The 22784-nt window shown below is 44.7% G+C and overlaps 1 protein-coding gene across 8 annotated transcripts in view; it reads right to left on the bottom strand.

The window, feature by feature from the left end:
* Positions 1-22784, bottom strand: part of LDLRAD3 (low density lipoprotein receptor class A domain containing 3) — a 181922-nt gene that overhangs the window by 96154 nt on the left and 62984 nt on the right. For all 8 annotated transcript variants that reach the window (XM_073347987.1, XM_073347991.1, XM_073347988.1 and 5 more), the window contains one exon: positions 4774-4899. In XM_073347987.1, coding sequence (XP_073204088.1) covers positions 4774-4899 — 126 coding nt within the window. The remainder of the gene's footprint in view (positions 1-4773; positions 4900-22784) is intronic.

The raw sequence follows: 22784 nt of genomic DNA, 5'->3' as shown, positions 1-22784 counted from the left end.
AATATTCATTAGAATTATCAGAGAACTACCACAGCTGTGATAGACCTTCTCTTCAAACTGTATTACTCACTCTTAGATGTTTAAACATTACTCCTATTTTAGGCAGGGCTGTTCGCCTATTATTAAGGTTGCCCAACACTTCCCATTATAAGCAAAACAGGCATGTCTAAAACTTTGCCCAACTTTAACCATTTGAGCAGATGTTTCTTATGCCAGGATGTTTCTTATACCTCAGGCTGTATTTTTGTGTGTGGGGAAATTTTTAGCCAAAACGGTTCAGCCATTTCCGAGAATGAGACTACGGGAAAGTATTTTGCCCATGTTAAAACAATTCAGGCGACCTTTTCTTATAAAGGCTCTAGAACCTCTGGCTGTGCAACAGGGACTTGAAACTTAGCAGGTGGTGACCTTTGTATCAAAGATGTGCCTTTTGTCATCTCTGTGAAAACATAGCCAAGTTATAAGCCTCTGAGAAACTACAATTCGCCAGTGCTCAGTAGAGACTTACTGGAGCTTCACAGCTTAATTCCCCAAAGATTCCATCAAAAATGGGCATGCTCTAGACTTGGGGTGAGCAGGACTTTCTATGCAATTACAGTTCCCAGCTGCTCTGGGCCATGACTGGCCTTGGTCTGACCCTAAAACTGAGACCAGAGAGCATGTCTCATAATGCATATGTATGAGGGGACCGAACGAGGGTTACACAGGCAATCTTAATTCTGAAATTTCCTAACTTTTCAGGGCTTGACTTTGTAACCTTAATAATGTTTTTAAGTTTTTGTGTATGTAATATTTATATTGTGATAGTGCTTAGGAGAACCAGTCATAGGCGAGGAGCCCAGTGTGCCAGGTGCTGTACAAACACCCAACAAAAAGGCTCTATATGGTCGAAGACTTTATAATTTAAAGTAGATTCACAGAAGCAGAAAAATTTCATCATCCACTTTCCCCTTCTAACCTAGCATTGTTAGTTACAGCACATTTACTGTTCTGTCCAGTCTCATTTGAAAAGTCTCAAGCTGAAAGATTTCCACCACTTCCCTTAGGAGACTATTCCACACTCTAATACATTTCACTGTCAGGATAAATATCAGGGAAATCTGCCAAAGTTTCCACTTCCTTAATTTCATCGTTCTACTCCTAGCTATACCCTTAGTATCACACTAAATAATCTCTCTCTCTGAAGAGTGTTTGCACCCTTCATATACAGCATATGTAACCATACCTTCCTTCTTACTCTTTGCTTAGCCAAGCTAGACATTATTTAACTCTTTTAATATCTCCTCATAAGCCTCTTAATCATTTTTGTCGCTCTTTTCTGAAATCCCTCCAGTTTCTGGAAACGGAGGTGATTCAAACTGAATGCAATATTCAAAGTTAAACTTTAAAAAGAAGTTGACAATGCCCTTTTATAAGCCTTGTTTGCTTCCAAGTGTGGAACTGCCACAATTACCAGGAGATTACAGTTCTCAAAGACTAACAGGCTGCCTGCTTTTTTTTTTTTTTCCTTCTTTAGAACTAACCAAAAGAGCCTCCCAAACAGTACATCTTCTGAATCTTTGAAATGAAACATATAGCATAAAGACCTCTGTTCATTCAATCACCTGTAGATAAGACACACACTACACACACCTTAGCAAATTACATATATACAACCCTGTAACACTGCAATGTTCATTTATAACAAAAATGCCAACTCTGCATGGTCTTTAAGCTAAATGCATGGCGTGTAGATTTCATAGTGGACCCCTGGGTCTACAGTACCATTGCTCCCAGAGAAACTGAGCAGAAAGTAAAAACAACGAGGAGTCCTTGTGGCACCTTAGAGACTAACAAATTTATTTGGGCATAAGCTTTCGTGGGATATAACTCACTTCATCAGATGCACGGAGTGGAAAATACAGTAAGCAGGTACAAATATACAGCACATGAAAAGATGGGAGTTACCTTACCAAGTGGGGAGGTCAGTGCTAACGAGGCCAATTCCCAACAGTTGACAAGAAGGGGTGAATATCAACAGAGGGAAAACTACTTTTTGCAGTGCTAATAAGGCCAATTCAATCAAAGTGAATGTGACTACAAAAAGTAATTTTCCCTCTGTTGATATTCACCCTTTCTTGTCAACTATTGGGAATTGGCCTCATTAGCACTGACACCCCCCCCCACACACACACACACACTTGGTAAGGCAACTCCCATCTTTTCATGTGCTATATATTTGTACCTGCTTACTGTATTTTCCACTCCATGCATCTGATGAAGTGAGTTATATCCCAAAAGCTTATGCCCAAATAAATGTGTTAGTCTCTAAAGGTGCCACAAGGACTCCTCGTTGTTTTTACTGATACAGACTAACACGGCTACCCCCTGAAACCTGAGCAGAAGGCAGAGGCGTAGTTTAAGCATATTGAAGGTATTATCTTTAGCCACATCTGGGGAAGGGTAGAAGATCAAAGGATCACTATGATCATTTGTAAGGCATACTCACAGCTATATATTGCATGCACACAGGAAATTATGTAATTCATAACCGATTACATATGTGTTGAGCTGATGTATTTTAAAAACGTGCAATCTTTAACTTCTCATTCCACCACCTCAAAGGTTTATTATTCAAGGCACCTTGGTCCAAAGCTCCTTCTAGTCCCATTTGTTCAAGAATAACCCAAAGATCACAAATCATTTCCTTAGACTTTAATCCTCTTTCTCTAACTTCATTCTCTCTCTAGGGGTGCCATCTCCCCACCGCATTCTCCCAGGGCTCAAAGCAGTCACTACAGGCCATCAACAGATGGCATCTTAAAGAAAGGTCAGAGATGTTGGTGCTACAATAGAGACACCTTAGTGTGGGGGGGAGCACAGAGATGAAAAGGGAATGTCCCCCCGTGCAGTGGACAGTGATGTATCACGGTTCAAATTGCTCCTTTTGTTATCTGAGAAAGCTGCTGTCTGTTGTCCTCCTCCTGACCTTTAAATGTCATTAAGGGAAAAAAAATCCAGCCTGCTCTGGCAAGAGTGAGCAAGTGCTTGCTGAAAGCTGCCACCTGCAGACCCAGAGCTCATCAGCGTATTTACCAACTCCGGTTAATAGCAGCAGAGTTGCCTGATTGAATATAATCTTTCCTTACTGCTATGCTATATCCTTGCTGTAGTTACTGATACAAAAGGGTCTAATTCAGCCATGTGCAAAGGTTTTAATACAAGTCAAAATGTATTAAAACTAACTTTCTGCTGTGACTTCCCTGAAACCCACTGATGGGGAAAAAGGAAGATAAATTATTTTTCTGTCACTTTCATAGCAAGCTTGCCCAATTTGGGGGAAATTCACCCATGGCACACAAGTCCCATTTCAAGCTTTTAAGTCACACTTAAGTGACGTATAGGCTTTGTGCTGATTTTCCATACGGGGTGAATTTCACTCTTTCAAATCAAATAACTATATTGTTTTTCTAACAGCCAGCTCCCAGGATCTGCATGTCCAGACAGGCTTTTTGTCCTTCCATCCCCACCAGTAATAAAAAGAGTCAGAAGTCAGATGATACACGAGGTAGCCGAGCTCTACCACAGCCAAACTGGCTCTGCAGGGCTGTGTTAGTGAAGTCAGCAGGTGTGTAATCCAGGGACCAGCAGAGCAGGAGAGGAGACAAAGATGACAAAGAGAGGAATGAGAGAAGATAAGCAATGCCTAGACCATGGAAGTCACCCTGAGAGAGAGATACAGGAAGCAATTTCTTACTATGACCACTCTTTTCTATTCAGTGAAACTCTCTTATCTAAAGAAAGTTAAAGCTCGATAAACATGAATGCGGAGCCCTACCCCACCATCCACTGACCGATTATAACAAAACTGTCAAGTTTAGCAAGGGCACCAGTAATAAAACTGGGGATCATACCCTTGGCAAGTAGCAGCAGGCTGACCTGGGTTGGTTTATAAAAAAAGACAAAGCTCAGTAGTGAGCGTTTGGAGGGTGCAAAGAGCGGCTGGTTATGTTTCAGTGTTTAATGTGGATCAACTGCAAACAATAATGCTTTAGTAACTAAGAATATAAAGACTTTCTAGGCAAGACCTGTGACCCAGACCCCCCCCTCCAGCTGCTGAGCCCCTACCACCTTCACCTGGACCCCCCTACAGCCTCCCATTACCATTGCATCCAGAACCCCCCAACCAGCCTCTGTGCATCCAGATCCCTCACTGAGCCGCCCCGCACCCAGACTGCCCCCGCAACCCTGTCAACCCACACCAGGATTCCCCCAAATGAAGCCCCTCCACATTTGGATCCTGCCTTGCTAAGCTTGACTGCCCACACAGAGGGACAGGACCCCGGAGTGCTTTTGGGGCAGGCCCGGACCTTGCGCTGTGTCAGGGCTGGATGCAGCCTCGCTGCTGGGTCCGTGCACAGTGATCTCCCACCTTTGTGCAGCCAGTGGCCTGTGCGCCCCAATGCCATGCTGGAGACGCCACATTTATTTAACACATAAAATTTGCAGAATTTTAAAAAATTTGGTGCCAAATTTTAATGTTTTTGGCGCAGAATGTTCTCAGGAGTAGAGTTTACACTTTCTGACGAGGCAGGTTTCTGACGGTTATTAACACTATAAATCTCCTGTTGCTACCAAGAGGCCCTGCAGTTACAAAGCAAACAAACCACAAGACGATTTAGGTAGTAAACAGAGAGTGTGCATCTAAATCACTGAACGTCTCCTTCTTGTGCAGTATTGATTTGTTGAAACAAACAAGAGGTTTCTCCATGTGCAGGTAGACTTGGCACTCACTACAATTTTCTTCATCGCTGCCATCTGGACAGTCCTCAAAGCCATTGCACCGGAAGCGGCCAATGATACAATGGATCCCACTAGCACAGGGGAAGAACGTGGAGCCACATTTGGATTTGGCTTTTGCTGCAAGACAAGAAACACAAAGAAAGCCAGAATTAGGGAAACAATTTGCAGGAGATTAAAACATCTTCCTATCAGAAGGATCTAAACGCAGGGCTGACCAGACACTCCCCATTACAAGACGCTGCTTTCAGTTCTTATAATTTTGTCAAGATTAAGTCATTTAAAGGACAAAATTTTCCATGCAGGGTATCTGCCTTGGCTGATTTTTTTGTTATTTTATTTTGAGGGGGGGGTTGTGTTTTTTGGGGTTTTTCTTCTTTTTTTAAGCCAAAACAGGTCAGCTGTTTCTGAGAACAAGGTTAGGGGGAAAATATGTGCTTCTGCCATGTTAAAAAATTCTAGCAACTTCTCTTAGAAAAGCTCTAGAACAGGGACATGAAATTTGGTAGGGGATGGAGGACTTTGTGTCAGGGATACTTTTTTGCTATCCTTGTGAAAATCTGATCAAATGTGGCCAAGTTATAAGGCTTTGAGGGGAAAAAAAAAAAATTACTGAGCACGTTCAAACTGTGGATACCTATTCGAGTTCTGCAGCTAAAACCCCCGAAGATTCTGTCTGCATGGAGCAGACTCGGACCTGGACTTTCCCGGCAAATGGAGCTCTGGACTGCTGAGGACCATGCTGGGTCTATAGACCTGAAAGGAGAGCAGTGAGCCTGTCTCTCAGGTGCCCAGGACAAATTGCCTACTGGGCTTGGGCAACGTGCAGGAGGGAGATGCCTGATTCAAATGCAGAAGAGACAAGAGCCAGAGTGTTGTGAGGAGGAAGACTGGGACTGGAGGGTGGCAGGAGGGAGGGGAGGAAAATTGGTAGTCAGGGTGTGGGAGGAGACAGGGACTGGCTGAGTAAAGAGTGGGACAAGAAACTGGGGTGTGAGGAGGACAGCAATATTGGACAAGGAGCCTGGGGAGAGAGATTGGGACTGGGATTCTGTGGGGATGGGGGACAGAGAACCAAGGGGAGAGGTTGAAGGGGGTGCTAGAGGCCAGGGTCAGGGAGAGAACGATCAGATGAGGAGCAGGAAGTGGGGAACGAGGGCAAGCTGGGCAAAGAGACTGGGGGCAGAAGGGGGAAATTGAGATAGGCAGTCCAGAGGGTGAGACTAGGGACAGGTTAGAAGGAATGGAGCGAAAGGGGCCACACTTAGAGCATGGTCCCCTCCACAGCCTGGAATATAACCCAAAATTTCTGAGTCTCACCATCCCTCTGCTGTCAGAAAATATCTGTGAAACCCACTGGGAAAGTATGTGTCCACACAGAGAATCTGTGATAGCCCACTACAGTTCTGGTCCCGCAGTAGGTTGTCATTCCCTATCAGTTACTTCATTAGTGCAAGTGGCAGAGGTCCGTGTGGTGGCTCTAAAGATTTTAATCCTGCTGATGACCCAAGTGGGTGTCAATACGATGTCATGTGATGGATTTTTTTTTTTGATTAACAAAAACACCTTAGGAAATCACACACAAAATTTTGATAAAAGATTATGAAAGGTTGTAAAGTTAACTACTAAAAAGTTAAGAATTGCCACAATTAAGGTTGTCTGTACAACTCTCAGAGATACTGTAGTGATGAGAATCAAAGAGATGCCCATGAAGAAATGAATAATTCTGTCTTCAGAGCATGGTTTGAATAACGTGCAGTACATAAGGCCTGGGGATATACTTGATTAATGAAGATAAAGCAAAATACTGCATAGCTGATCACTAGTGCACTGAATGAGACAGTGGTCCAGTGGAAAAAACAGTATGTGATCATATAATTAAAGACTGTATCATAATGCAAGCGGTCTGAATTAAGGCTAAACAGGCAACCTTAACTCTGGCATTTCCTAACTTTTGAGTGCTTGACTTTGCAACCTTAAGGGTTCAATTAAAGTTTGTGTGTGTGTGTAATACACTGATTGCATGGTATCCCTTACTCCTCTATCATGTGGCTTTTCTTTGATTGTAAACACTGTAGGGCAGGGACCATGTCTGTCTATATTTTGACAGCATCGGCATAACAGTAAATAATGAATACTCAGTGTCAAAATGTACACAGCAAACCAGATTTAAGAACGATATTGTAATAAATCCCAGGCTACTTAGGACTTCACATTTGTTAATTTTCTGCATAACATGGCCACTCACATCATGATGGCAAGAGCAAAAACATAACTCTGAGCCATGGGCTCAAAAAGCCTCAGTTTCTACCACATGAGCTCAAGACAAGTTCCATTTAACTGTTAGCATCACAGCGTTTATGGCACAGTTGAGCAGCTTTGATTCCACCAAGTAGAAGCCAGTGGTACAGACGTATTCTAGTCAGGTCATAACATTTCATATTTCTACCCTGCCCTTCCTTCCCAAAGATTTCAAAGAGCTGTACAGATTACAGATATACTCTACAACGGAAATACTTGCAAGGAAGAAGACAGCAATCAACTGGTACAGAATATAATCAATGCACAATCAAAAAGCCAGGGGAAGAAATATCTTTCCACGGTCAATGGGGCAGACACTTGTTAGGGCACAAATCACTTCTAAGCTAAGTTTCCCACCTGTGGTTACCACAACCAAAGAACAAGTCGTTCCTCCAAAACATCCCCCTGTAAGAAGATTTAACATGTTTGCTCAAACTCCTTTATCCATTCCCTTCCAGTTTTTCACATTGGCATGCAGCTAGCATTTCCCTGAAGCTGTATTCGTGGATTCTGGCCTCTCTGAAAGGTTTCTTATATGTCACAGCCAATCACTGATCCAGTTCACTCACTCACTAGTGTGTACTTGCATGCAATCAGACCTGTTCAAGTGTGTGTGTGTGATTATAATGAATACATATTGTCCTCCAGTCACTAGTCTTAGAGAGAAGACTTAAATTGTACAACTAATGGAGATTCTCCTTTGGCCCAGATAGTAATGGCCTGTTTTCTTGGAGCAGAATGCCCCCAGTTCTAACCCCACCATCACGTGTTGATATCTATGCACTTGCACCACGTGGATTTTATGAGGACCCCCTGAACTGGAGATCAGAGTGCGATGGTGATAGGCAATGCTTTTATGCCCAAAATGAATCTGCGCCTCACAGACTGGCAAAGTTTAACCAGTTTAGAGGATGGTGAAGTGTTACAAAAAGACAGCAAAGGAGGCATAAGGAGTGCAACAGTGGGCAGGAAAAAGGAAAGGAAATAACTAAGACAGGTGAGGGAGCAAAGAAGCCAGGACTTTGGAATCAATTCAGAGGAGATTCTCTCTTGCAGAGATAAAGTCAACACAGCTGCAATGAAATCTTCCCTGATGTCTCTCAGCAGATATTATTATATACACTGTTTTAAGAGCAGTCACAGCAACTAGATTTAGTATCCTTCCAAACCCAAGTCATGCTGTTCCTGTCCTACTGTTTACAGTGTTAGTAGTTCTCAGTTAGGATTATGAAGTTAAGATGTATCACTTCAGGTATTCACCAACTACCATTTTTTCCTGAACAGAATCCAAGGTCCACTCAGAAATAATAGGCCATTGCTTTGAACAAAATAGGCGATAAATTATCCTGGAGTTACTGCCATGTTTAAACACACTAACTTTGGTAGTGGAAAAATCTCAACTGAAAAAATATTTTATGTCTTCAGAACTCTTTCCATATTGCATTAGAGCTACGTATCTTAATAGCCCTATGCTTGGAGACAAGTCCATACTTCACTGAGCATTTTACGCTTCAGCTGCAGAATCCAAGGACCACCGAAGTACCCCTATGGCAAGCACAGTCGCTGTTCACATCCACCAGGTATCTGGTTCTTTAAAGTCAGGACACAAATACACTGGTAGGTCAATGTGGGAAAGCTTCAATTGCTGTAGCCTATGCTGCACCTGCTGTATAGATAAATGGAGGACTTCCGCCTACAGTCCTTCCCATTCAGCCCGTGCTCACTAGCACCAAATCCAGAAGACAATAAGAACAGGCTGATGAGTCACAAGAGGCAGCATACTGATATTCTAAGTTACACAGGACGTACAAAGATCCTTACTTATTTTCAGTTTTCCCCTCTTGACACAGGTCACCCAAACCAGGGTATTTAAATTTGCACTCCAGGAGAAATAGCATGACTGCTTTTACATAAGTAGATCAAGTACAAAGAAAAGCAATGAGCTGGAATTCAACCAGTCAATATTTTTCTGGCACATCTATGTGCCTTTGCTTGAAATTGGAGGAATTTCCCCTTGTCCAGACCCCACTTGATAACGTGTCATGGCAGATGTGACCCAAGAGCAGTAAAATATATTAATTTATACACACATCAGCTGAAACAGAATATGCACACAGAGTAAAATGAGAACTGACAGTGAGCTGCAGCACCATGGACACTGGGAAGAACAGAATAAGTGCATCCTTTCACCACTGAAACATGCATTTCAGATCCCCTTTTGGCCACCATTAACCACAGAGTAAATCCCCTGTTGCCAAAAAGCATCACCTGTCTCTCAAAATCCAACAGAAAGGTAACTAATTAAGTTAGTTTGGGAAGAGCGCTTCACCACAGCATAACTTGGTCTCTAAAATGAAACCCCACGCTGATTCACTAATGAAGGGTGAAATTCACCCCATGCAGACAGCTAGTACAAAGTCTATGCTCAAGTTAAGTCCCAGTTGAGTCCTATTTTGGCAGCTTTATGCTGCCCCACTGCACAGAGGTCAATTGCCACCAAAAAGCAAAGCTGCTTTATAGCTTTTATAGCTCTTTCATAGAATTGGGTTGTATAGTCCAACACAGAAATGACAGCTTGCAGGCATCATTCTGCAGCATTGATTAAAAGAACATATTACTACTAGCTTTATGGCACCAATAGAGAACCTCAGAAAATAATACATTCCCTTTTTAAAAAGTTTAATCTGTTTTATGATTTTTCAGCATGGAGAAGAACAATTCCCTACAGCGTGGAACCAAACAGAGACATGGCACATATAACATTCAAGCCTAATTATACATGGTTGGATTAACAAAATGATCAAGCCCCACAGCTCAATCAGAGGGTCCCAAAACATGACTGGGAATGGACAGCCTTTCAATGGATCCTCATCATTGGAAGCACCGATGCTTTTGTACTGCATAATTAAGTGGGTGTAATGTCGCAACTGATCAACCAAGATATCAGATGTGCTACCTAATTATCAGCAAGCAAGGTGTGTGTGTGTGGGAGAGAGAGAGAGAGAGAGGAGTAACAAACAAGGGCTAGGTACAAAAGGTCCAAGCAGCCTCGCAGAGGGAATCCAAATATTGGTCAACAGCACACTGCTGGGAAGTCATAAAGAGAAAGGCTTTTGAGAAGCCAGAGGCACCTGCTAGGTGGCCACTGGGCTGGAACAGTCCCAAACTGCAGGGCTTATTTTAAAACCTATTTATTACAATTAGTGTTTTTTCTTGTTGTGCTGAGCTTCGCAAATAAAACCTCAAAGAAGAAAACTTGCTGACGGAGCTTTAGTTCCTGAACCATGTCACCAGCATTTTGCATCTATGATCGTATGTGACACAGAACAGGCAGATTTCCTATTTTTAATTAAGGCAATTATTTTAAAAAGTGCTCTCTAACTCCATAGTCATTTTCAGATGGGGGCCAGGGAAACATGGCTAACAACATAGCCAGGTAAGCAGCAGACATTTTGAGGCTATCCGCAGCTGAAAGTGAACACCACGTATTTCAATATCACCATCTTTCCATTCAAACTGTTGCCTCAGAACCTCCCCAGGTAGCAATCATGCAAAGTAGCTGCATGCTGCTTCACAATCACAGGTCTCAATCCTACAGTAACAATGATGTATTTGACTAATCAAATCTTGGTACCTTCCGTGCAACAGCAGCTACTCTCTAAACTGATTCTGTACCCTGTGCAGATGCTGCATCACTTCACTGCCATGGATATATTCTTAACCACCTCTCTGCCAGTTCACCCTAACTCCAGCTGCTCTTGCAGCGGCCCTCTGTTAATGCTCTGACATTCCACTGAAGTCACCATGGAGCATCGTGGGGAACCAGGCCACAGGGCAGTACCGGAAGTTCATATGGCTTGATGCAACGAGGATGCGAAGCAGCAGCACAGTAACTACACTGTGACAGAGTTATACTGCTCCCTCTTTCACCCACACTCCATGCTCGGAAGCGCAGTGATTAGCATAAATGGAAGACAAGGAAGACGACTCAATTTCAGGCAATGACACTGCGTACGCAGGCCTGGCAATGGGATATGGCGCCTTTCACCTCTCGATTGCTGCTTCAAAATCCAAACCAGCTCAGCTGTGACAGAAAGTTGCATCCAGCTAGTTAATTAGTGGGTTTGGTAGTTTCAGTCTATTTCCCAGTGGGCAACCAACCATCACCAAAAACTGCCACCATCACCACCACCAGCAGTCACAGCACACTGTATGGGTGTGGGAATGCATCATCCTCTGCCTTAAAGGTGGTCCCGTGAGGGGCACATTGGCAGGGCCTCTCTGGAAAATAAGGCGGTCAACCGGGCACCATTCCTCAGTACCACGTTCTTACACAAAGTCAGTTACACTGTATATTCATGCACAAAATACAAATGTGATTATCCAAACCTCAATTTGCTTTTGTCCAAAACAGGGCCATTTACCAGCATGTGAGCAAAACCTTTTGGTGACCAGAGTCTAGTGTCCTTCAGAAAGCTCCCAAGGTTATCTGTTTTTATTCCCTCCCCTTTGATCCTTGTCTAACCATTCAAACTGTGTAGATACACACACAGATCTTCAAGCAATTATTACTAGAGGAACACAATAGAAAATGTGTCTTAAATAGAAACCTATTTTAGGCTCTGTATTTTTTCTAGGGAGTAATTAAGGAATCAATAGTCAGTTATACTGGTGGGAATAAATCAGCATCTGCCCCATACCAGACACCCCACTCACCTACAGCACACAAATGTAAAAGGAAAAGAATTTAAAAGAGTAAGACTCACAGCCCCTTAATACTGCCACACAAAAAAAAGAGCTCAGTTTCCTTTGAAAGAGGAAGACATTTTTGCTCTTGTGGTGCTAAAGGGATGGTAGCTTTTGCTTGCTCTAATTTAAGTATTAAGGGACAAATCCAAAGTCAGCTCTGTCGCACCAGTGTAATTACAGAGTAACTTCACTGAAGACAATGGAGTCTCTCGGGATTTACATTGGTGTAATGGGATCCAGCCTTAAGGCACTGCAGCACTAGTAGATCCACATTCTGCTCAGAGCACGTGTGTTAGTTAATACAGTGCACCACCTTGTTTTTGCCTAGTGATTAGCGCAGGGGGCAGCAGAAAAAATGGTTACTCACTTCTCGTAACTGTTGTTCATGTCCATTCCAATCAGGTGCATGCACGATGGCTGGAAGATTTTTCCCTTAGCAGCATCCGTCAGGCCAGCCTGGGGACCCCCTGGAGTTGCACCTTCATGGCACTCAATATAGAGCCCTGCTGACCTGCCACCCCTTCAGTTCCTTCTTGCCAGGTACTCAGACAGAGGGGTAGGAGGGTGGGTATTGGAATGGACACGAACACCACATCTTGAAGAACAACAGTTACAAGGAGTGAGTAACCGTTTTTTCTTCAAGTGCTTTTTCATGTCCATTCCAATCAGGTGACTCCCAAGCCAAGTTCAGGAGGTGGGGTCAGAGCTGTCCACTGATTGGAGTACTGCTCTTCCGAAGACCGCATCATCTCTGGCCTGCTGGGTAATTGCATAATGTGCGGCAAAACTGTGTATGGAGGACCACATCACAGCTCTGCAGATTTCCTGAGCCAGGAATGCTGTTGATGAAACCTGCACCCCCTGGTAGAGTGTGCAGTGATCAGCGGTGCGGGAACACCTGCCAGATCGTAGCACCCACGAATACAGGACACAAACCATGATGAGATGCGTTGGGATGAAACCAGCTGACCTTTTATCCTATCCGCCACTGCCACGAACAACTGGACTGACTTTCTGAACGGTTTCATTCTCTAGATGTAAAAGGCCAGCGCTACAGACATCCAGAGTGTGGAGTCTCTGCTGCCTGCTGCTGGAATGAGGTTTAGGGTAGAAAACTGGGAGGAAGATGTCCTGGTTGATGTGAAACTGCGAGACGACCTTCAGGAGAAAAGCAGAGTGAGGCCTAAGCTGAACCTTGTCCTTATAGAACACTGTGTAGGGAGGGTCTGATGTCAAGGCCCTGAGCTCAGACACCCTCCTGGCTGAGGTTATCGCCACCAGGAATGCAACACTGTAGGAGAGGTAGAGCAGGGAGTATGTTGCTAAAGGCTCAAAAGGGGGGCACCCATGAGCCTAGAGAGGACCAAGTTGAGGTCCCAGACAGGGACTGGTTGATGGACATGAGAGTGTTGTTAGGGGGCTTATTCCTTCACCCACTTACTTCCCTGGTCCTTCTCGCATGAACAGAGAGCAACAATACCCGAAGTCCAAAGGTGCAAACAATTCGATGTTTATTGGGGTGAACTTCCAGCAAGCATGATTCCAGTTTCCTTCCTTAGTATCCTCCTTCCCAGCTCTGACACCACAAAGCCTTACACCTGTGTCCCTGTTCCCATTCCTGCCCTTAGCCAAACATGATTCCAACTTCCTTACTCCCATTCCCTGTTCCCATTTCCCCCTTTAGCAAAACATGATTCCAATTTTCTTACCCCCATTCCCTGTTCCCATCTCACACACCCACATGCCCATGCCCACCCCCACCCACACCCCGTCACTTCCTCATTGACTACAGATTATATAGTAAAACTTGAGTTCTGCTTAGCTATAACCTTAACCAATCATTTTCCTGAAATTTAACTAACCAATCCTAACATATTGTAACATGATTATGTAACCAATTATATCCCACCACCTCAATTAGTTTACACCCAGCAAAATTAATTATACAGCAGACAGGAACAATCACAGAACCAGACAGAGATTATACAGACAAACAACAGCAAAGTGGGAACTATAATGACAAAACAATACAGAAGTGAGGATTTCACATCCCAGCTATTGATAAGTGAGTTCTTGCCAGACAGGATGCTATCAAACTAAGTTTCCTTTTACATTTTCTAGGCACTTCCCTTTCTCTGGAGGTGATAGGAATACAATCCTGTCCTGATAGTGCCTAACAGCCCAATAGCACCTTCTTTCAATGTGACTAGTTTGGAATGTGAGGATGTGACCGTTCGCTTCCCAGCTTATGGCTGCCTCTGCTGCTTAGCCAAAGGCCTGAGCCTAAGCACAGGGCCACAAACTGTCACAGTAAGAGAAGGCCCTTACACTGGCAGACAGTGGTTTTGATTCTTTCTTTTATACCTTTAACACTAGCCAAGTGATAAGAATACACCTAAATTCTTAGAGTATAGGCCTTTACAGACAGGCCTGAATATCTATATCCTAACAAGTGTAACCTGTCGAGCCCTTTTAGGAATCGGCTCAGCATGGGGTTAGCGAAAAATCGAGCAGTATTTGCACGCCCGAGTGGAAGGCCGAGATGACACCTAGGTGTACCCGTATAACGACCAACAAGACCCCCTTGTGCTTCAGATGGAGGAAGTAGTCCAGAATGTGGGCACTGAGCCAGCATTGAGGCCAATGGCGCTGCGCTGACCAGACTGAGAATCTCTTCCACTTGGCAAGATATGTGGGTCTCGTAGAGGGTTTCCTACTGCCCAGGAGGACCTGTCTGATCTGAACAGGAAAGCTCCAATGGATTTAACGATGGAGCTTCTACACCATAAGATGGAGTGACTGGAGGTTCGGGTGTTGGAGACGTCCGTGATCTTGTGTGAGACGGTCCAGGGAGAGCGGTAAGGTAATCAGCGCTCCCACGGACATGTCTAGGAGGGAAGCGTACCAGTGCTGACGGGGCCAGGCCGGTGCTATCAGTATGACCCGAGCTCGATCTCTGTGGATCTTGAGCAGCACCTTGTGAATGAGCGGTATCAGTGGAAAGGAGTAACAGAGAACCTCCCCAACAGAGGAGAAATGCATCAGCACTGGAGCCCAGGCTGTGATTCTGGAAGGAGCAGAACTGCTGGCACTTCCTGTTGCGTCGCGTGGCAAAGAGGTCTATCAGGGGAAACGCCCACCTCCAGAAGATCGAAATTGGGACGTCCGGGCAAAGGGACTACTCATGGCTGTGGAACGACCTGCTGAGGTGGTCCGCCAGCTTGTTCTGTACCCTGGGGAGGTACGATGCCTGCAGATGAACTGAATGTTCTACACAAAAAGTCCCACAGCCTGAGGGCTTCTTGGCACAGGAGAGAGGAGTGTGCACCCTCCCCCCCGTTTGTTGATATAGAACATTGCTGTCGTATTGTCCATTGACTGATGCACACATTGTCCAGTTAGGTAAGGACAGAATGTTTGACATGCCAGGCGCACCGCTCTCAGCTCTCTGGCATTGATGTGGAGACGCAGATCTGCTTGCAACCAGAGGCCTTGAATTCTGCAGTCTCCCAGATGAGCTCCCCAGCCCAAGTCTGACGCATCTGCCACCAGTGACAGAGATGGCTGTGGGGCAGCAAAGGGGACCCCTGAGCACACCTGCTCAGCATTGACCCACCACTGAGCGAGTCAAGGACCAGGCGAGGCAGGGTCATGATCCTGTCCAAGCTGTCCTGGGCTGGGCGATACACTGTCGCTAGCCACGACTGGAGCGGTTGAAGCCTGAGTCTGGCTTGCTGCACCACACAGGTACAGGCTGCCATGTGCCCGAGAAGTTTCAGGCATTTTCTAGCTGTAGTGGTGGGGAACTGCATGATGCCTCGGATTATGTCGTTAAGGGCCTGACACCTCGCCTGTGGCAGGTATTCCTTGGCTTGGATCAAGTCCAGTACTGCTCCTATAAATTCTATCCTCTGGACGGGGGACAGAGTCAACTTCGCTTCATTTAGGAGTAGACCCAGGGTCTCAAAGGGGGCTCTGATAAATATGACCTGAGACTCCACTTGGTTCCTGGAGCGGCCTTTGATCAGCCAGTCATCGAGGTGCGGGAACACCTGTACCTGGTGCGGCTGCAAGAATGCGGTGACAACTGCCATACACTTGGTGAACACTCAAGGTGCTGCTGACAGGCCGAACAGGAGGACAGTAAATTGGTAATGGGAACCGTTGACCACAAACCTGAGGTACTTCCTGTGGGGCTGAATGATTGCAATGTGAAAGTATGTGTCCTTCAAGTTGAGGATGGCATACCAGTCTGCTGGATCTAGTGAGGGGATGATGGAGTCCAAGGAGACCATGCGGAACCGGAGTTTCTTTACGAAATTGTTGAGCTCTCGCAGGTCCAGGATAGGCCTGAGGCCGCCTTTGGCCTTTGGAATTAGAAAATACCGGGAATAGAAACTCTTGCCCCTGTGCTCCAGTGGAACCTCCTCCACTGCCCTTAGCGATAAGAGCAACTGCACCTCCTGAATGAGTAGATGCTCCTGAGAAGGGCCCCTGAAGAGGGACTGAGAAGGGAGGTGGAAGGGCGGGAAGGCACAGAATTGGATGGAATATCCCCTCTGTACCATGCAGAGCACCCAGCGGTCCGAAGTGATACGGGACCATGCACGGTAGAAAGGGGATAGTCAGAAGGAAAAAGGTAAGGTGGGGTTGATCCAGTCTCCGATCTGGTGCGTCATTCTTGACCACACCTTCAAAAGGCCAGAGCCCTAGCCTGAGGATGGGTGTTGCCTCCTCCGGCCACTCCTGTTCCTCCTCTGAGAACAGTCCTGTCAGTTCTGCTGATGGAATCTCGGAGGTGGTTCCGGTTTGGAAGTGTCTCTGCTGTGTGCCGTGAGTGTGCAGGCCCAATGACTTGAGGCTGGCTCATAAGTCTTTCATGCTGTGCAGCCTCTTGTCTTTTTTTTTTTCTTCCTCCTGAAAAGACAGAGTCTCACCCTCAAATGGGAGGTTCTGAATGGTTTGCTGGACCTCGTAAGGTAGCCCCGAGACTTGGAGCCCAGTCGCCATGACCTTAGTGGTAGCATCTGCAGCGTCCAATGCGACCTGGAGGGAATCGCGGGAGACAAGCTTCTCCTCCTCCACCAAGGCCGAGAACGCGGTTCAGGAGTCCGAAGGGAGGAGCTCCGTAAATTTGATCTTTGTCACACAGGTGTTGTACGAGTACCTGCTGACAACAGCCTGTTGGTTGGGGTCTGCCACAGGGTCTTGGTGGTGTCCACAATGGTTTTAATAAGTGGAAGAGCAATATAGGAAGGTCCTGATGGTGCAAGGATGTCCACCATGCAATCAGCCCCCTCAACTACCCCCTCAGCTTTAATGCCCAGACCCTGAGTGGCCCTGCACAACAACTGCTGCAACATCCTGGTGTCCTCAAGCACCGGGGCTATGGCTGTACCCGCCAATGCTTTATCTGGTGACAAAGAGGAGGAAACGTTTATAATGAGTGGATGAGGCTAACAGTTCATTCTAGTTCAATATTCAGAGAGCTCAAGGACTGGGAACAAAGGACAAAAATCAACACCTGGCTAGAGCAACCTCCAAACTGATATGAACACTATTTCAATCATTGAATAAGGCTCACCTTTAAGAATTCTGATGCTCAGCACTTGGAAAGAGAACCCTACCTAAGAACTCAGTTAAAAGAGCCATACTAAAATTTTAGTCTCCAGCGGCTGTGCTAGCCAGATGACATCAAGAGAAGCTCTTATCTACTGGAAGACAGAATTAAACCTTTTGCTAAAAGTCACCATGATTCTCCCTCTCCAGCTCAATTTCTCCTATAGTTCTATAGAAAACCTAGGCTCCTACCCTAGCCACCTCAGCTAGGCAGCTGATGCTACCAAAGCCTTAGAGACTTAGACCAGAGGCTAATTAATAGCTGCAATAAAAGGTGCAAACTCAGGCTGGACTGAAAGGGCCATTTTGAGGCTCTCTGAATTTAAGTGGAGCAACTCGAACAACAAGCATCTTACAGGAATGAGATATAAGGCTAATGAAATAGTAGGAATGGGATATAAGGCTAATGAAATAGTAACAACATGCCTGTGCTGAAGGCACTGGGCTAGTAGGTAGGAGAGCTGAGAGCTACTTTTGGCTCTGGCACAGACTAACTCTGACATTTGGCCAGTCTCTTCACCTGCCGGAGGTCTCAGTTTGCTCATCTGTAAAATGAAGATATTACCCTACCTCACAAGGACATTACAAGGGTAAATACCTTAATGTCTGTAAAGCGCTCTGAGAGCGTCAGACAGAAGGTACAGTTCTAATGAAATACTACCATAAGTATCATTAAACACAGACTGATCTGCTGGAAGCATGGAACAGGAAGGAATAGAAACAGAAGGTAATTGTCTGTCTCTATCAAATCTAGCTGACAGCTGGGCAGAACCACATGACTCTCCCAGACACAGGTGTTTAAACCTTAAAACTGCTTCCAAATGGAAGGAAAGTCTGCTTTAAAAGTCATCTCTCCATCTGGGATCTAGCTGATGCCACTTCTCATGGGATAAGAGGAGAGGGTAATAAATCTGCCTGAGCTCCCTGCACTTTCCATACTTAAAACAGCATTCATGTTACATGACTCATCCCCTCCATACCCAACCCCAATCACTGGATCCTTTTATGGCCTATTCTTTCAAATGGCAAGCCACAGATTTTTCCGAGGAAAAATATAACATAGATCCAAGCCCGTGTTGTAGGAACAGGCCTGCAGACCACTGAACGGACTAATCACAGAGCATTAAAGCCTGAAGAAATGGATCCACTGAGCCGGGTCCCCAAAATACTACTTGATAAATACCTCTCTTCCCAAAAATACCTCTCTTCCCCGAGCATTTTGATTTTCGTTTTCCAGCAGCTCTCCCTCACTCCTTTTTCAGAGTGCAATACAAACAAGATCACTGGGCTCCACCAGCCTGCTCCTGCTCCTTTTGAAATCCATGGGGTTTTTGCCACAGACTTGAACAAGCACCTTTAGTTTCTTCTGTAGTCAGGGGATAGAGTATGCTTCTTTGTCCCCTTGCAGGTCTCCTCTGATAGAAGCCCTTTTGTTTCATCACAGGCCCTTGAGAGGGAACTTCAAGATAAGATCCCTGATCAACTGCTTGAACTTTTTAAAGTTAATATATTGATTTGCCTTTAAAAGGTTACGTTGGTGCCTGTTGTGCACAGAACAAGGAGGTAGAGCTGCACACAGACACCAGACTGTAAAGTTCAGGGAGAAATCTGGCCCTCTTGACAGCCCAAACAGACTAGAGCCAAAAGATTTATTGTGCTGTTAACGAGGACTCGGTTTCTAAACATTCTTACAGGTCTGAAGTCTGTGCTCTGAATGAAGTGCTATAAGCTAAACAGCGGCAGTATGACAGATTGATGACTTGCAGACAAGGGTTCAGCAGCATTTGTGTCCCCCTTTCCAATACACAAAAACAGCCCCAGGTTTCCTTCAATTTAAGAAATGCATGAACCACTCTCAAAAGGTTCTGGGAACATGTAGGCACATCTGGAATGGTACTTACCATTTCAAGCTTATTGCTGTAATGCTTCCTAGGTCCACAGGAAACCTGGGACAGCAGAAGGGCAAGAGGAAGTAGTGATGGTGGAACTAGATGTCATCAATGTAACGAGCAGAAGCTGCTAATGTCTTATATGTCCATCATCTTACATGTGCTATCATCACTTCAATGGGTCTAAAACTTCTAGAGCAACTCATCACTTTCGGCTACACATTCCAGCTCTATGAAAAAAGTCAGCATGGCTGAAAATCAAAAGCTGTCTTGTTTGGTCTTATAAACCTTTTAAAAAAGCTAATATTTGGCTATACACACTCAGCCTGGGCCACTAAGACATCATCCATTATAACTGCACCTATATTAATTTTTGCTAGCATGGATCCTCAAAGTTTGAGTACTTAAACACACTAATCTCTTCCTTAATTCTGGCATCACTGCTTGACTGTCTCCTTCTACATTCATGTGCAAAAAATAAAACAATTAAAAATTAAAAAAAAAAAAAATCAAGAAAAGTTCCCCTAGTGACAGGTTTTATTAGAAGCCTGTGCCAGATTTGAAGACCTTAGGAAAGACCCAGGGAGGGTTGTAGTTTGGGATGGAAACTATGTTAAACTGTAGTTCTGTTTTCTAAAATGAATTCATTCCCAAATCAGGAAACACTAGTTTCAGTGGGATTGGTATGTTCCATACACTAAAAGCCAGTCATCTCCTCTCAATTCATCTATACTCATGCCTAGTCCATGATACCCTTCTTTTGTGTTCATCTGCACGACATGTAACCTTGTCCTTTGTACCTGCCATACCCTTCCTCAGTTAATCTAGCGTTCCCCCACCCCATAGATCATATCTATTCCTCGTAACCTGTCAGCATTCATCTGTAGTAATAGGAATGCACCTGGTTTAAATCCTGCAGTCTGTCAAGATTCCATTTCTAGGTTGTTCAGAAATGTGTAAGCTCCTTGGGGGCAGTGGTTATGTCCTGTTCAGTGTCAGCACTCAGTAATGAAACAAGTCAATGACCACCTAAGACTCCACTGTCATGGTTACGCTACATACAATGACCACCCGGAACTGCTGTGATAGCCAGGATAGACCAGAAAGCTGCCTCATCCTTTCCCAGAAGCAAAGGCCCTCTTACTTTTGGGGTAAGGGAGAATTTTCTTGAGCTGTTAGCAGTATAGGGTCAAATTTTCAAACGTGTCTAAATAGTTTAGAAGCTTAAGCCTCATTTTTAAAAGTGGTTTAGGCCAAGTCACTTTGGCACTCTTTTACTTGTATATTTATAACAGCTGAGCAGCGCTGATTCCACCCAGTGGAGGGTAATCAGGCACACTACTCAATTCATGACAACCACCGAACAGTTCTATGACTCGCTGTGAAGGAAAGATGCACATGTCTGTTCCTGAGACTAATGTTTATACAACATCCACAGGAGGGCAACTCCAGTCAGTACATTCCTTGCACCAAGTGTGCTGAAGTGAATCAGATCACCACATGCATTTGGAAGTAGGACTCCCAACTGCTGGTACCTAGAAGGAAATCTAGGTATATCTATAGTTCAGATTGCACTAGTTTCTTAACTAGAACATGAGAGTCCAAACCTAACCTAACCTAAGCGACAGCTGCACTGGCAACCTGCCAAGAGTGCCAGGGCTCTGCAGCTAGCGTGCAGCACAATGGAGCAGGCTGTAGATGCCCTCATCTTTAAATAAGGCAGTGCAGCCCAGAGAATGGTTCCAAGTATGCAAGGCTCCACCTTAACCACAGCAGCCTGTGTGTATATTATAATTTACATATGTACACATACATATAAAGCAGAGACTGATGTTAAGTATCAAAAGCTAATGGATGTTCCAAGAAGCATAATTTTTGCCATCGATATATTAAACAGTGCAGAGTCAGTAATCTTTACAGATGGGTAGGATTAGTCTGATTGGAGTTCTTGGACTGCTGCTGTATTTTAGGAAGATCTCAGCTGATTTAGACAATCCTTGGGGCTCACTGATGTTACCACTGAATTGGGCAGACATTTCTTATTAGCGAAATGCTGCATCTCAATTCTTCCAGTGCACTGAGCTCTGCATGTCTATCCTAAAGCCTAGTATTTAAAAGATAGCAGCCTGAGCTATTCTGTGCCCTTTGTTCCTGAACATGAAAGCCATTCATTAGCCTCTGACTCTGCAGGGTGGCTAAATCCAAGCAAAATAACTTCAGCCATAATAATTGTATCATGGTAACATGCAGTCATTAAATAGCTTAGAGAGATTCCAGTATTTGCTTTCTCTACAAGGCCCAATTTTATATTTTATTTTTATTATTAACATGGCCAGTTGACAAACTGGATATTTATCCTCAGCAGACAACAAAGCTGTGGGTCTGACTGTTCTTACAAGTCTAGAGGAAGGAAAGGACAAAGGCTCGTGCTACCTCTAAACAACCCCAAACTGTGTCACACAGGTGGAAAAAGGAAGAAAAGATTTTGTAGAGAGGGTGAAAGTAGCTGTTTAGTCAGGTTCTTGCTTTGGCATAGTTTTATTCTGTGATTTATGTAATGGAGAGTGCAGAAAACAGACAGCATTCAACCCTAGCTATAACTCCAGCTTGCTGTCCAACAGCATATCGAACTTGTGGCCTGGTTCTCATCTCACAGAAATCCACCTACTTCTGGAGTTACTGCGCTGATATACACCTGCATAGGGAGGGATCCAACACATGCACAAAGGCCCCCCCGATCCAGTCATGTATCAGTGCAGAGACAGGGGCGAGTGCAGCTTGCACATCTCCTGTTCTGGTGTGGTTAGGAAAGCGAGGAAATTCCCAGGGCCCCGGCCATCTTTCCTGCCCACCTATGGGGGACTTTTTGCAAGGGGAATCTGCACTTCCCAGGGGGCCTTCCGCAACAGGGTATTCTCCAGAGGGCTGTGCAGCTGCTTTTCTCTCCACAAATGGGACCAAAGTATTATATAAATTCTAAGTGTGCATATACAGATTATATGGAATTATTGAATTAACCTGTAGAGAAATTACAGAAAAATGTATAAAACTAACATGGAATGTGAAAACCAGGGTGCTTTATTCCCCACATCAGTTTAAATAAATCCATACTTGTAAAGTGTGCTAATGATCAGAAAAGTGACTCTCAAAAGGCATCTTCATACTTACCTCTTACTCTGCTTCCTGAGTGTGTTCAGAAGTCATGACAACATTTTTTACTACCTGCAGAGGCCCGCTTAGCTAAGCATGTGCTGTCTGGGCTCTATTCTGCACCGTCTGTCATCCATCTAACTTAGTTAACCAAGTTCCAATTGCAGAATCTTTATTATTGGTGACAGTGCATAAACCCAACTTGACTTTCAGATCCTCAGTTGAATTTGCAGTGGTGGTAATTAAACACTCTTTACTTGCAAACAGAATCATGTGTGATCTGGAATCACTAACACA

This window comes from Lepidochelys kempii, chromosome 6 (genome assembly GCF_965140265.1).
Source record: "Lepidochelys kempii isolate rLepKem1 chromosome 6, rLepKem1.hap2, whole genome shotgun sequence".
Lineage (NCBI taxonomy): Eukaryota > Metazoa > Chordata > Testudines > Cheloniidae > Lepidochelys > Lepidochelys kempii.
This window is presented reverse-complemented; position numbering and strand designations above follow the sequence as displayed.